The 13,579-nt window shown below is 42.3% G+C and overlaps 1 protein-coding gene across 1 annotated transcript in view; it reads right to left on the reverse strand.

Annotated features, from left to right (window-relative positions):
* The window catches only part of NIPSNAP2 (nipsnap homolog 2), a 33,472-nt gene extending 21,352 nt beyond the window's left edge, over positions 1-12,120 (reverse strand). The window contains exon 1 of the mRNA XM_077908381.1: positions 11,963-12,120. Within this exon, the coding sequence (XP_077764507.1) occupies positions 11,963-12,054 (92 nt within the window). The 5' untranslated portion in view covers positions 12,055-12,120. The remainder of the gene's footprint in view (positions 1-11,962) is intronic.
* Positions 12,121-13,579: the final 1,459 nt, after the last annotated feature.

Consider the following 13,579-nt stretch of genomic DNA (forward strand, 5'->3'; position numbering starts at 1 on the left):
TGTACCCCTCGTCCTTGTGCCTTATTCATAACTGGAAGCCCTGTACCTTCTACTCCTCTTTATGTTTCTAATAATTTTTTGAGGACCCCTCCATATTGTTTTCCACAACGGCCGAACCAATTTACATTCCCACCACTAGTGCATAAGGGTTCCCTTTTCTCCACATCCTTGCCAACACTTGTTATTTTTTATCTTTTTGATAATAGCCATTCTGACACATAGGTGATATTCACTGTACTTCTGATTTGCATTTCCCTGACGACTGTGATGCTGAATATCTTTTTACAGAGTTCATGTTTATCTTTGCCATTTTTGCTATGTGTTTTTCCCTGCTCCAAAGCAATTTCTGACCTAGAAAAAATACATATGGTAACCTAGAGTAGTTGAGTTCATAGAGAAAGAAAGTAATATAGTGGTTGCTAGGGGCTGAGGTGAGAGGAGAATGGGGAGTTACTGTTTAATGGGCACAGAGTTTGGGAAAGTGAGAGTTCTAGAGATGAATGGTTATAATGGTTGTACAACAGTGTGAATTTACTTAATGCTACTACTAAATTGTATACTTAAATATGACTAAAATAGTAAGTTCTATGTTATATGCACTTAACAACAATAAAAGGTAAAATATACAGGGAAAATGAAATAGATTCTTTCTTTAAAAATTTTTTTAAAAAAGATTTATTTATTTATGATAGAGAGAGAGAGAGAGAGGCAGAGACACAGGAGGAGGGAGAAGCAGGCTCCATGCTGGGAGCCCAATGCAGGACTCGATCCCGGGACTCCAGGATCGCGCCCTGGGCCAAAGGCAGGCGCCAAACCACTGAGCCACCCAGGGATCCCCTAGATTCTTTCTTTAAAAAATTATATTGGAGCACTCTGGGTGGCTCAGTTGGTTAAGTGTCTGATTTCACCACAGGTCATAGTCTTGGGGTCCTGGGATCAAGCCCAGAGTCGGGCTCCTTGCTTGGCAGGGAGTCTGCTTCTCCCTCTCCCTCTCCTCCAACTTGTTCTCACTCTCAAATAAATAAATGAAATCTTAAAAAAAATTAAAACACTATTTTACCCCTGAACTCAATTAACTTTAGAATCAAGTTTAACTCTAACATAAACCTAAGAATACAAATTTTATTGACACATAATTTTTAATTTTCACCTTATAACTGAATTTCTACTAATCTACATGCACTGGTATGCTGTTATTTCTGAAATAAATTATGTGGAAAAAGCAGGTACAGAACAGTACCATAAATACACAAAGTAAACTGTCAATAGTAGTGACATCTGGGGAATGTGAACTGGGCATGGGTTGGGAGTAGAGTTTTTTCTTTTCATTGCATAGCCTTCTGAACTATTTGACAATTTTCCATATACCTATTTTTATACGTAAAAATTGGCAAAAATATCTCAAGGTATATGCTTAGAGTCTTTTATAGGGTAGGTATATATAACCTAAACAAGATTTTAAAAAATTAGAGCCTGGGTGAATAAAATATCTCAGAATAAATTTAACCACGGAGGTGAAAGACCTGCACTCTGAAAATTATAAGACACTGATGAAACAAACTGAATATGAGGCAAATAAATGGAAAGATATTCCATGCTTATGGATTGGAAGAGTTTCACCACATGCAGAAGAATGACACTGGACCGCTTTCTTAGACCATATACAGAAATAAACTCAAAGTGGATTAAATACCTAAATGTAAGATCTGAAACCATTAAACTCCTAAAAGAAAACATAGGCAGTAAACTCTTAGACATCAGTCTTAATATTTTTTTTTGTTTTTTTCTCTTTGTCAAGGGAAACAAAATCTCAAATCAGACTCCATCAAACTAAAAAGCTTTTTCCCAGCAAAGGAAATCATCAACAAAATGAAAAGTCTGAATGGGAGAAGATATTCATAAAAAGATCTATATAATGAGGGGTTAATGTCCAAAATATATTAAGAACTCATACAACTCAACACCAAAAAACAATCTGATGAAAAAATATAGCATAGGGAATAGAGTTGATAATATTGTAATAATTTTCATAATGTAGATCAATGTGGAATCACTCAGTTATACATGAAACTTAGATAATATTGTATGCCAACCACACTTCAATTAAAAAAAAACTAGAACATGGATGAGACTTTTATCTAATCTCTCATAATCACAATCAAATGACAAGCTGTGTCCTTTTATCTTCCTCATTTTAATTCAGATTTATATAGAGTGAAATCTACTCTTTTTTGGCATACAGTTCTACAAGTTTGGCAAATGCACAATTTTCTAACCACCACCATAGTGAGATATGGAACAGTTCCTTCACTGCCTAAAATTCCTTTTTTTTTTGGTTGTTAAAAATTGAAGCATAGTTGATAACATTGTTACATGTTTTATGTGTACAACACAGTGATTCAACAAGTCTATATGCTACACTGTGCTCACCACAAGTGTAGCTACCATCAGGCACAGGTTGTTAGAATACTACATACTATGTTCCCTGTGCTGTACTTTTCATACCAGTGACTTATTCATTCCATACTGGAAACTTACATCTCCCACTCCTTTTGTAACGAACACTTCTCCCCATTTTCAACTGCTAACACCACTGATCTGTTCTATGTCCCTATGGGTTTGCTTTTTCCAGAATGTCTTGTTTATAGAATAATGCAGATGCAGCCTTTTGAGTCTGTGCCCATTCTCTCTGTATAATCCCTTTTGTAACTGATGGCCATTGTCTCTGTCCAGGCCTATTACAGCATACTCATAATTCTAATCTTAGGTTGGGATGCTGACAGGCTGGTATGAGCTTTTTCTTGAGGTTTTCTAAGGAAACATTACATGATTTTCTACAGACTATTTCCAACTTGCTTATCAGGCCTGCTAAGGCCACAGATACTACAAAGCAATGTAAGAAGAAAAGGGAGAGTGACCCCAGGTATTAAGGAAGAGGACCTAGAATTTAAAGAAAGACGGAAGAAAAGAATTTAAAGAATTTAAAGAAGAGGTAAGAAAAACTCTCAGAAGATGCAAATTTCCCAATGCTTTATGAGATGAACTTGTGCATTCTACATTACAACAATACAAAAATTCCTATGCTTATTCAACTATGGTGCTTTAGAAATAATACTACATTTCAAACGTTAATAGCCTTTATTTTTTTGCTAAAAAAAAAAAATCAACAAACATTACAATTTTCTCCTAAGATGTTCTTTCTTTTTTAAGTTCTTTTGATTTTAAAAACCAATCATTGGTATTCACTAAAAACCAGATAAAAACAAATAGCTAATACCAAATAAAGACTTCTGAATGATGTAAGCTTACAAATCTGCAAACATAAAATACACAAACATAATATTATCAATAAAATGTTTTCTACAATAATCAATTAATATAAAAGAGTACTTTTTCAATCCTTCAAAGATTAAAAAGCAGCAAACTCATTAAACAGGTAAAATAAGTTAATAGTAGTACTGTACATGCAATTTTTCTTGTAAGTACAGGACAAAAATAAATAGTTCTAAGTGATATTTGTAAAAACAAGTTGGACATTCTTACACATTGCTTTTACTATATGCTAAAATTTCTTAGAATTAAGAAAGTGTTAATGGTGGTATACCTCAGGGAGGGATAGAGAGTTAAGGCAGGAGAGACATGGCTTTACTCATAAGTCTGTACTGTTTTTTTACTTGTGTGTGTATATATCTATAAATACACATTTAAAAAAAATTTGAGCACAATTGATATACCATGTTACATTAGTTTCAGCTATACAACTTAGTGATTTGACAATTTTTATTCATTATGCTATTTTCACCAAGTGTAGCTCTTATCTGGTTACATTGCTCTCACAATATCAATGACTGTATTCCTTATGCTGTGCCTTTACTTTTGCATATTTTTAAGTACATATTTAGTCCCCCAGTAAAATCACTTAAAGCAGTTAGGACAGCACCTGATATATGGTGAAAGGTTAAAAACTGAAGTTCTTAAATCTACTTTTTCGATTAAAAGCAATAAATTATACATAAAATTATTAGCTTTTTAGCAAAACCCCAAACCATACGGTGTTTCTCTTTTCAATTCATTCTGATTATATAAATAAATAAATTCTGAAGGCAATTCTCCATAATGACCATGGTAAAATTTATGTCAATAAAAACAAACAGGGCAGCCCTGGTGGCTCAGCAGTTTAGCGCCGCCTGCAGCCCAGGGCATGATCCTGGAGACCCTGGATCGAGTCCCAGGTCAGGTTCTCTGTATGATGCCTGCTTCTCCCTCTGCCTGTGTCTCTGCCTCTCTCTCTCTCTGTCTCTATGAATAAATAAAATCTTAAAAAAATAAAATAAAAATAAAAACAAACACATTTTGCCAATTTAAATCTTTTAAAGATTTATTTTTAGATATTTGCTTAATAATACCATGAAACACAAGGGTAAGCATATAAAATTAGTGATATACAAAGTAAAAAGTCTTAAGATTTGTTAATGAGACTATATAATTCCAGTTTTTTATTTTATTTTTTAAGTTCACTAGACAGAAACTGTGTTTAAAAATTGGGGAGGGGGGTCTACATAAATTTTAAGAGCTTAGGAATAACTATTATAAGAAAGGGGTACAATTAAAGTTTCTTTTTTTTTTTAATTTTTTTTTAATTTTTATTTATTTATGATAGTCACAGAGAGAGAGAGAGAGAGAGGTGCAGAGACACTGGCAGAGGGAGAAGCAGGCTCCATGCACCGGGAGCCCGACGTGGGATTCGATCCTGGGTCTCCAGGATCGCGCCCTGGGCCAAAGGCAGGCGCCAAACCGCTGCGCCACCCAGGGATCCCACAATTAAAGTTTCTAAAAATATCAGCATTAGGTAATTTCATTTAAAATAACAAATATTCACCAAAGCAACCACTAGTAAGTTTTTAATGGATACTTCCAGAAATGCAGACATGCATCAGCATGTATATATACAGATATTTAATTTCTATGACATCTAATACCCTATAAACTGAGAACATTTATTAGTACCTTGTTTCCAGGTTTTTCCTGGTATAGGCAATTTAGATATCCATTAACAGGGACTGGTCAACTCAATTTGAAATATCCCAAATCAGAATAGAATGATATCATTAAAAAGAATAAAGTAGATCTACATGCATTGATATGTTGATATTTCTGAAATAAATTATGTGGAAAAAGCAGGTACAGAACAGTACCATGAATACACAACATGAACTGTCAATAGTAGTGACATCTGGGGAATGTGGCTGGGCATGGGGTGGGAGTAAAGTTTTTTCTTTTCATTGTATAGCCTCTGTACATATAATACTTTTATACTTATAAGTTAGCTATAAAAGTGCATGTTTAGAGAGTCTTTTATAGGATAGGCACATAGGTATATTGGCAAACTAAATTTGGAAGGGGCAAGATCTCAAAGTAATTTTTTCCTCCTCTTTACAATTTAAGGGGGTTACAAATTAATAAATACTTCCTGTTAGGCACTGAATTAGGTAGCTTCTCTATGTCATCTCATTCAATCCACAGTATAGTCTAGCAAGAGAGGTTATTACCACATTCTAAAGCTTGGCTCAGAGAATTTAAATGACATGAGCTAAGAAGTGGCAAAATGAAAATATGAACCCAGATCTAACTATAAAGTTCAAAATATTCTAATAAGAGATCCCCCCAAACATAAATCTCCCCAGTTGAGCATTCTCCCAGGTTTTAATAACACCAAAGACATTTACTTTAAGATGGGTAAAATGAGGTAAAGGATATGGAAACACTGTAATCTACAGATAAGCCTAAGAAATAGCAGCATGGACACACAACCCGAGTGCTGTTTGCTTGTTGACCTGAGTAGCAATTGTCTCGACAAATAAAGAACAGTCCAGTCCTGCACTGCCCCCAGTTGATGGTCAAACTGTGAAATCTTTTCAGTGTCAAGTGACCAAAGCTGCCTAATGTGCCCTGTCCATCTAGCTGTCTAAGCTGAATCATGGAAGAGAACCGAGCAACTGTGCCAACAGCTGTCAGGGTGATAAGATCTGGGCTGGGGTTCTTCACTGAGAAGGACAAACAGCACCATCAGTAGTCTTTGTAACATCATACAAATGTTGTATACCACTTCACAGAGGGTGAAGAGGTAGGGGGTAGCACATTCTACAATACATTAAATTTTATTTTTATTGTTTTTCAAAGATTCTATGTAATCTTTACATCCAACTTGGGGGCTGGAGAGATCAGGAGTTGCATGCTCTACCAACTGAGCCAGCAGGTGCCCCACAAAACATCAGACTTTAAGTAGAATAAATATTATGTGCCATGGGACACCTGAGTGGCACAAGTGGTTAAGTGTCTGACTCTTCGTTTCAGCTCAGGTCGTAATCTCTGGTGAGATCAAGCCCTACGTCGGGCTCCACACTCAGCTCAGGGTTTGCTTGAGACTCTCTCTCCCTCCCCCCTTCATGTCCTCTCTCTCTCTAAAATAAATAAATAAATCTTTAAAAAAATAAGCATTATATACCAGGTTCTGTGGATATAAAGGTGAATGAGACAGATAGACGCCTTGCCTATTTAGTCTCAAGAAATAACCAGTAAACACCCAGAGTGGTCTCAGATACTGTAAACTTAAAATACACACACACACACACACACACACACACACACACACACACACAGTGAGAGCTCATGGGGATGCACCATTGGACCACTGGCTTGGCTTGTAAGGAGAGAGAGGAATGCCAGGGGAGACATTCTGGCTCTGTCTTAAGAGGACAACACAGACAGGTGGACAAAGCAGGCAATAATTCCAGTCAAAGGGAACATGTTCAGGGGCATGGAGTCTGTGAAACTGTTGGCATATTTCTGGAATAGCAAAGAGTTCAGTAAGGCAGGAGAACCGGGTGTGGGAAGATAGTGGGAGAAAGAACAGAAAAGCAAGGGGGGCAGGGTGGTTAGGCTCTTGTGCACCACACCCAGCAGCCAGATTTTATCCTGTACATGGTGCAATGCAAACATGTTCTCAAAAAAGATCTAGGTAAAAAAAAAAGATCTAGGTGTGAAAAGCAGCCTGGTAGTGGTGTGGTAGGTAGACTGCAACAATAAAGGCCCAGAGAGTGGCTTCTGGGCTTCCTCCTGGTGGCCCTGTCCAGCAGTGCCAGGCACAGGAGGCATTCAATATTCACTGGATGGACCAAAAGAGAGTCCTGGATAACGGTTATGGGAGTAGGAAGGAAAGGGAAGAAATACCTTCAAAAGATATTCCTGAGGTGAAAAAGAAGACACGGGTCCTGATTCGGTATCTAGACAGTATTGTGGTTTAGTTGGAGCAAATCACAAATGAGAAATAAATTTACCAGACACCAAGGATGTGGCAGCAGTGGTGAAATGGACTTCATTCATTTGAGCGCCAAACACTATTGACGGTGCAGTGCCTGTGCCAAGCACTGGGCCAGGCTGTGGATATAAAGATGAATATCCTTGGCCCTGACTTCACAGAGCTCAGTTTGCTGGTGGGAGCAGAAAGACAACCAAGATCACAGCCCAACGTGAGATAAGCTCCTCAATGGACACAGAAGGTAGTGGCTGTGCTGGGTGGGGGCGGAGGAAACGGAGTCTAAATTGGGCCGGGGGAGACATGAACCAATTCTCTGAAAGAAGCACATGTTGAACTGAAAACTTGAAAGATGAGGAGCACTTGTCAGGTGGATGCCCATGAGAGGAAGCAGAACCATACCTGCCAAAGCCAGGAGTATGTGAATATAGCTGGAGGTGAGGGGGAGAGAGGCAGCTGCATGAAAGAAGTCATTATGTGACTCTCCTCCTCACCACCAACCCTCCTGCTACCCCAACAAACCTGCTCTCCACAGTGCAGCTTCAGAGAGCTATCCCCTTTTATTTTTAAAAATTGTACGAAGCGGCACCAGGATGGCTCAGTTGGTTAAGCATCTGCCTTCAGCTCAGGTCATGATCTCAGGGTCCTGGGATTGAGCCCCACGTTGGGCTCCCTGCTCAGTGGGAGGTCTGCTTCTCCCTCCTCCCCCCCACTCAAATAAATAAACTCTTAAAAAAAAAAAAACTTCACAAAGACAAAGGAACAGTATAATAAAGACTTCTATATCCTGCATGTAGGTGAAAAAAGTGACATTTTATCATTTAAAATTTTCTATATAGATTTGCTTCTTTATTTTTACCAAACTATTTGAAAGCAGAGTATAGACATGACAGTACTTTATCCCTAAATACTTCAGCATGCACCTCCTGAGAATGAAGACAAAACCATGGTACGATGCTCACATCTGAGGAAAAGAATAATTCTAATGTCCCCTTCATACATTAAACTATCTCCAGTTGTTTCCAAACTGTTATAAGTTTTCCTTGGCAAGGGTGGGATGGGACGGGAAAGAAAAGGGAGCAGTACCCAGCCCAGGTTTATGTACTGGACATCTTCCTATAGGAAAAAGTTCTGCTCAGAATTCTTTAGTTGCCCCCTTCACCAACAGCTTCAAGTCCTCACTCTTCATGGGACTCCAGACAAGTGTTGCCAAGAGTTAGGCAAGGGAACCAGGGAGATGGTGAGAGAGAAGGCAGAGCCAAGACATGCTGGAGGTAGAACTGACAGATCTGGCAAGTGTCTAGCTGGGAGATGGTGGGCCTGGGACCACGAAATGGAAGACGGGCCAGTACTTGAGAGAGAACCCAGGAAGAACAGGCAGGTTCTGTAGGAGGCAGATGAGTTAAATTCTGGGTACAGTAAGCATCTCAAGCAGGACATTAGTGTAATGTCCACGAAGCAAATGCAACTCCAGGCCTGTCACTGAGCAGAGCTAGGTAAGCGGTGCTAGCATATATCTCCTGGGAAGACAGCATCCTTCCCTTCTGAAATCCCTCTTGCAAGGTCACACACGGATCCCTGCGGGCAAATCCAGTCTTCTGTCATCTTTACTTTTTAGCAACATCTGGCACAGCTGGCCACCACCTCGTTGAAATACCTCCCTTTGGGCACTGCCACAAACAGCAACCTCACTGGCTTTCCCACATTCCCCTTGCTCCCTCTCCTTCCTACATTTAGCCTGTGAAAGTTGTTTTAATTTCATTCAATTGTAGTACTGGTTTCAAAAGTAGAATTAAGTGATTCATCACTTACATATAACATACAGTGCTCATCCCAACAAGTGCCCTCCTTAATGCCCATCCCTTTTTGTTCTCCATATCTGAGTCTTTTATGGTTTGCCTGTTTGTATCTCATTTTATTTTTTCTTCCCTGTTTTGTGACTTAAATTGTACATATGACTGAAATCATATTTGTCTTTCTCTGACTTATTTTGCTTACAATAATACACGCCAGTTCCATGTTGCAAGTGGCAAGATTTCATTCTTTATGATCACTAATATTCCAGTGTACATATATACCACATCTTCTTTATCTATTCATTGGTGGACAGACATCTGGGCTCTTTCCATAATATGGCTAGCCTGTGGATGTTGACATCTCAAAGCCTGTTTCTCAGCCCTTTCTCTATCCACACTCTTCAAGCAATCTCATCCATTCCTATGAATAATGTTTTGTTAAGAAGATTTTCAATTAAATGCAAAACAGTATAACAAAACCTACATATCTATCAACATTTAGCATTCCTATATACTGACAACTCCCAAATGTAACCTGTAGTCCAGACATCTCCTTTGAAGAGTCAAAAAGATCAAATAGGCCAAATACCTTTCCATTTGAATAGCTCACAGCCATCTCCAACTTTACCAGGTTCAGAAGTGCTCTGGATTCCCCCTTCCTGTTCTTCCTTCTCTGAATTAGGAGCAAGCTCCCAGATGGCAACAACTTTATTCACTGATATTTCCCAACAGCACCTGGCACATTATGGGCACTCATATGCCTATAGAACAAGGGACTTTCAGGAAATGGCACCAGCATCTGCCCAGTTGGCCACGACCCTTGATTCTGTCTGCTTTCCAAATCAGACTGGTATGTTAAAAACACAGGCCAGATCCTGTCACACTAGAATTTATATCTTTAAATGTCTTCCATGGCTTTCAGTATAAATTCCAAACTCTCTAAAATGGCTTGCAAGGCCTGGAATTATGGGGCTACTGCTCCCTGCCACCTGTCTTCTAGCCTCTCTTCCCTTTACTATGCTCCCCTTCCTAGGCTTTTCTGGAGCTTGCTGGTATGCCTCACTCCTTCCCAGTCAGGGCTTTCCTGCACACTGACCCTTCAGGTTTCAGCTCAACGGCACCTTCTTGGAGAGGCCTTCCATGATTTCATGTGGTAGGTTCCCTGAGGTTCTCTCACACCACCTACCTCAATCTTTAAGTCTGTATGGGTTTTTACCTCTGCCATATGGCTTGCTGGGCATAGTGACCCATAGTGACTATTATGCTGAGTTCCACAAAACTTCAAAAACATATACATTCATATACATTCAGTATTTGTAGAAGCAGTGAATTAATTGGGTCTAGACTGAGTCCTAAAGAACATCTACAGTTAAGGCAGTCAAAAGATACAAGGGGCCTGAGAGAGTAATCCAAGAGCTGACATGTTGGGCTTCAGTTTCAAGAGCATTTGGCCCCACAAGAAGTGGGGGTACTGGGCAGACCCAGGTCCAAATCTCCAGTTTACTAGTTTTGTGACTATGGGATCTATAGGTGAATATGCTGGGTCTTTTTGGAAAAAAGAAAATATGAATTTCATAGTTTCTTATCACCTGTGTGAAAAAAAATAAGACACACAGCAGATGCTCAGTAACAGAATGAAAATAAAAGGTTGATTTGTTCATCAACTTGGAAACATAAACATCAAATTTGGAAACACAAGGGGGATCCCTGGGTGGCTCCGCGGTTTGGCGCCTGCCTTTGGCCCAGGGCGCGATCCTGGAGACCCGGGATCGAGTTCCGCATCAGGCTCCTGGCATGGAGCCTGCTTCTCCCTCCTCCTGTGTCTCTGCCTGCCTCTCTCTCTCTGTGTCTATCATAAATAAATAAATCTTTAAAAAAAAAATTGGAAACTCAAGCTGGACATCAGTCCTAGGAAGGGTGCCAGGCCTGAAGCCTGATAAACTTGAGTTCAAATGCCTTTTCCAGCTAGAGGTCTCACCTCCATGGAGATTACGTCTCATCTATAAAATGCAGATCCTGTTACTTAAGATTGGTACTAGGATTAAATTAAATAAACTCTCTGGCCCATAATAAGAGTTTAAAGAACAGGCAGTCCCTTTACTCTTTCGTTAAGCAGCAACTGAATTTAGTTCTAGAGGCTCGTTATTAAACCACAGATAACGTTTAAATGATAAATGTGAAGAAAGCAAGTAAGCAAATCTATGTAAGTCAGTAGGAGCTTGGTTTTTGATGGAAAACAGGACATGGATGTGTCAGAGGGATGAATTCAGGAGAGCCGAATATTTAATCCACAGAGGCTAGAAAAAGTTTAAAGTTGAACCCAAGGCCTACTTGGGGCTGATGCCTTGTAAAACCTTTCTGATCCGTCACCTACTTCTCCATCCCACTCCGGCGGCCGGCAGCGTCGAGCCCACCCCGCGACGGCCCCGCGCTCCCGGGGCTCACCGGCAGGCGCTCTTCTTCCCCCTGGAGCTCGTGCTGTCCGCAGCGCCCTCGCAGAGCGACCCCAGGCCCTGCGCACAGCCCGCCCTGGGCGCCCGCGGGCAGCCGGATGCCGAGTCCAGGGCCTGGGGTCGCGCCGGGTCAAGGTCCCCCAGGCCAGGCCCACACGGCGCGCGGACGTGGCCTGGGCACCGGGCGCCGTCCCCGCCGTGACCTTGAGCACGACGGCCGGGACCGCGCTCTGACTGTGCCGAGGCCCTCAGCCGCCCCGCCCCGGCCCGGCCCGGCCCGGCCCGGCCCCCGCTGCCCCGGCGGGCCTGCTCGAGGGAGCGCTAGCGGGCCGTGGACCCGCGCCCTCCGCCCTGGCGGCCACTCCCCGGCCGGTCCCGGGAGGGGCAGCGCTGCTCACCGGAGCACAGGCTGCAGGCTGCAGGGAGCGGCCCGCCGCAGGACGCCGCCGGCCCAGGCCGCTCCGCAGGCCTGCACGACTCGCGCCGCCATCTTGCTCTGGCGCCTGGGCTCCCGCCGCGCGGGCCGCCGCTGACGCCGCCGACGCCGCCGCCGCCCCACGGCCACCACCGCGACCCCTCCCCCGGCCGGCCCGCCGAGGCGGGGGTGGGGCGAGGGCGGGGCCCGCCGAGCGGGGCGGGGCGGGGCGGGGCGGGGCGGGGCCGCCGGGGTGAGGGCGGGGCCGCCAGGGGCAACTGACGGCGAAGCAGGAGAGGACATCGCCCCCTGCGGAAGAAGCTGGGTGTCGTGACCCGCCTGCGCAGGAGAAATATGAGCAGACGTTACTGTACAGTACCCGCCCGGCTCAGCGGTTTAGCGTGGCCTTCGGCCCAGGGCCTGATCCTGGGTCCTGGGATCGAGTCCCACGTCAGGCTCCCGGCATGGAGCCAGCTTCTCCCTCTGCCTGTGTCTCTGCCTGTGTCTCTCATGAATAAATAAGATCTTAAAACAAACAAACAAAAAAACCAAAAAAAAAAAAACGTTCTGGATTGTTTGTTGCTTGGGTGCTGAGTTTGATAAGTCCAGTTATGAAATGAGCAGAAGATATGAACAAAAATTTCTCTAAAGACATACACATGGCCAACAAGCACATGAGAAAATGCTCCGCATTGCTTTTTATTAGGGAAATACAAATCGAAACCACAATGAGATACCACCTCACACCAGTGAGAATGACGAAAATAACAAGACAGGAAACCACAAATGTTGGAGAGGATGTGGAGAAGGGGAATCTTCTTGCACTGTAGGTGGGAATGTGAACTGGTGCAGCCACTCTGGAAAACTGTGTGGAGGTTCCTCAGAGTTAAAAATAGTTACCCTACACCCAGCAATTGCACTGCTGGGAATTTACCCCAAAGATACAGATGTAGTGAAACCCAGGACACCTGCACCCAATGTTCATAGCAGCAACGTCCACAACAGCCAAACCGTGTAAGGAGCTTGATGTCCTTCGACAGATGAATGGATAAAGAAGATATGCTATATGTATACAATGGAATATTACTCAGACATCAGAAAGGATGAATACCTACCATTTGATTCGACGTGGATGGAACTGGAGGGTATTATGCTGAGTGAAGTAAGTCAATCGAAGAAGGACAAACATCATATGGTTTCACTTATATGGGGAATATAAGAAATAGTGAAAGGGATTATAAGGGAAAGGAGGGGAACTGTGCGAAAAATCAGAGAGGGAGACAAACCATGAGAGACTCCTAACTCTGGGAAACAAAGGGTTGCAGAAGGGGAGGTGGATGGGAATAATGGGATAACTGTGTCGCAGGCACTAAGGAGGGCACTTGATGGGATGAGCACTGGTGTTATATGTTGGCAAATTGAATTTAAATTAAAAAGAATCATTCTGGATGTAAAGATATTCAAGTTATCTTGTGGTCTGGGGACTACATTGTTCCCGTTCATCCCAAGCCTGGTTGGTGCTGCCGCCCCCATCTGTTAGGGCAGGATATAAACCAACAACTGGCCGAGTGTGTCAGGTGTTGGCAGGAAGAGGCTCACA

The sequence above is a fragment of the Canis aureus genome, chromosome 8 (genome assembly GCF_053574225.1).
Source record: "Canis aureus isolate CA01 chromosome 8, VMU_Caureus_v.1.0, whole genome shotgun sequence".
Classification (NCBI taxonomy): domain Eukaryota; kingdom Metazoa; phylum Chordata; class Mammalia; order Carnivora; family Canidae; genus Canis; species Canis aureus.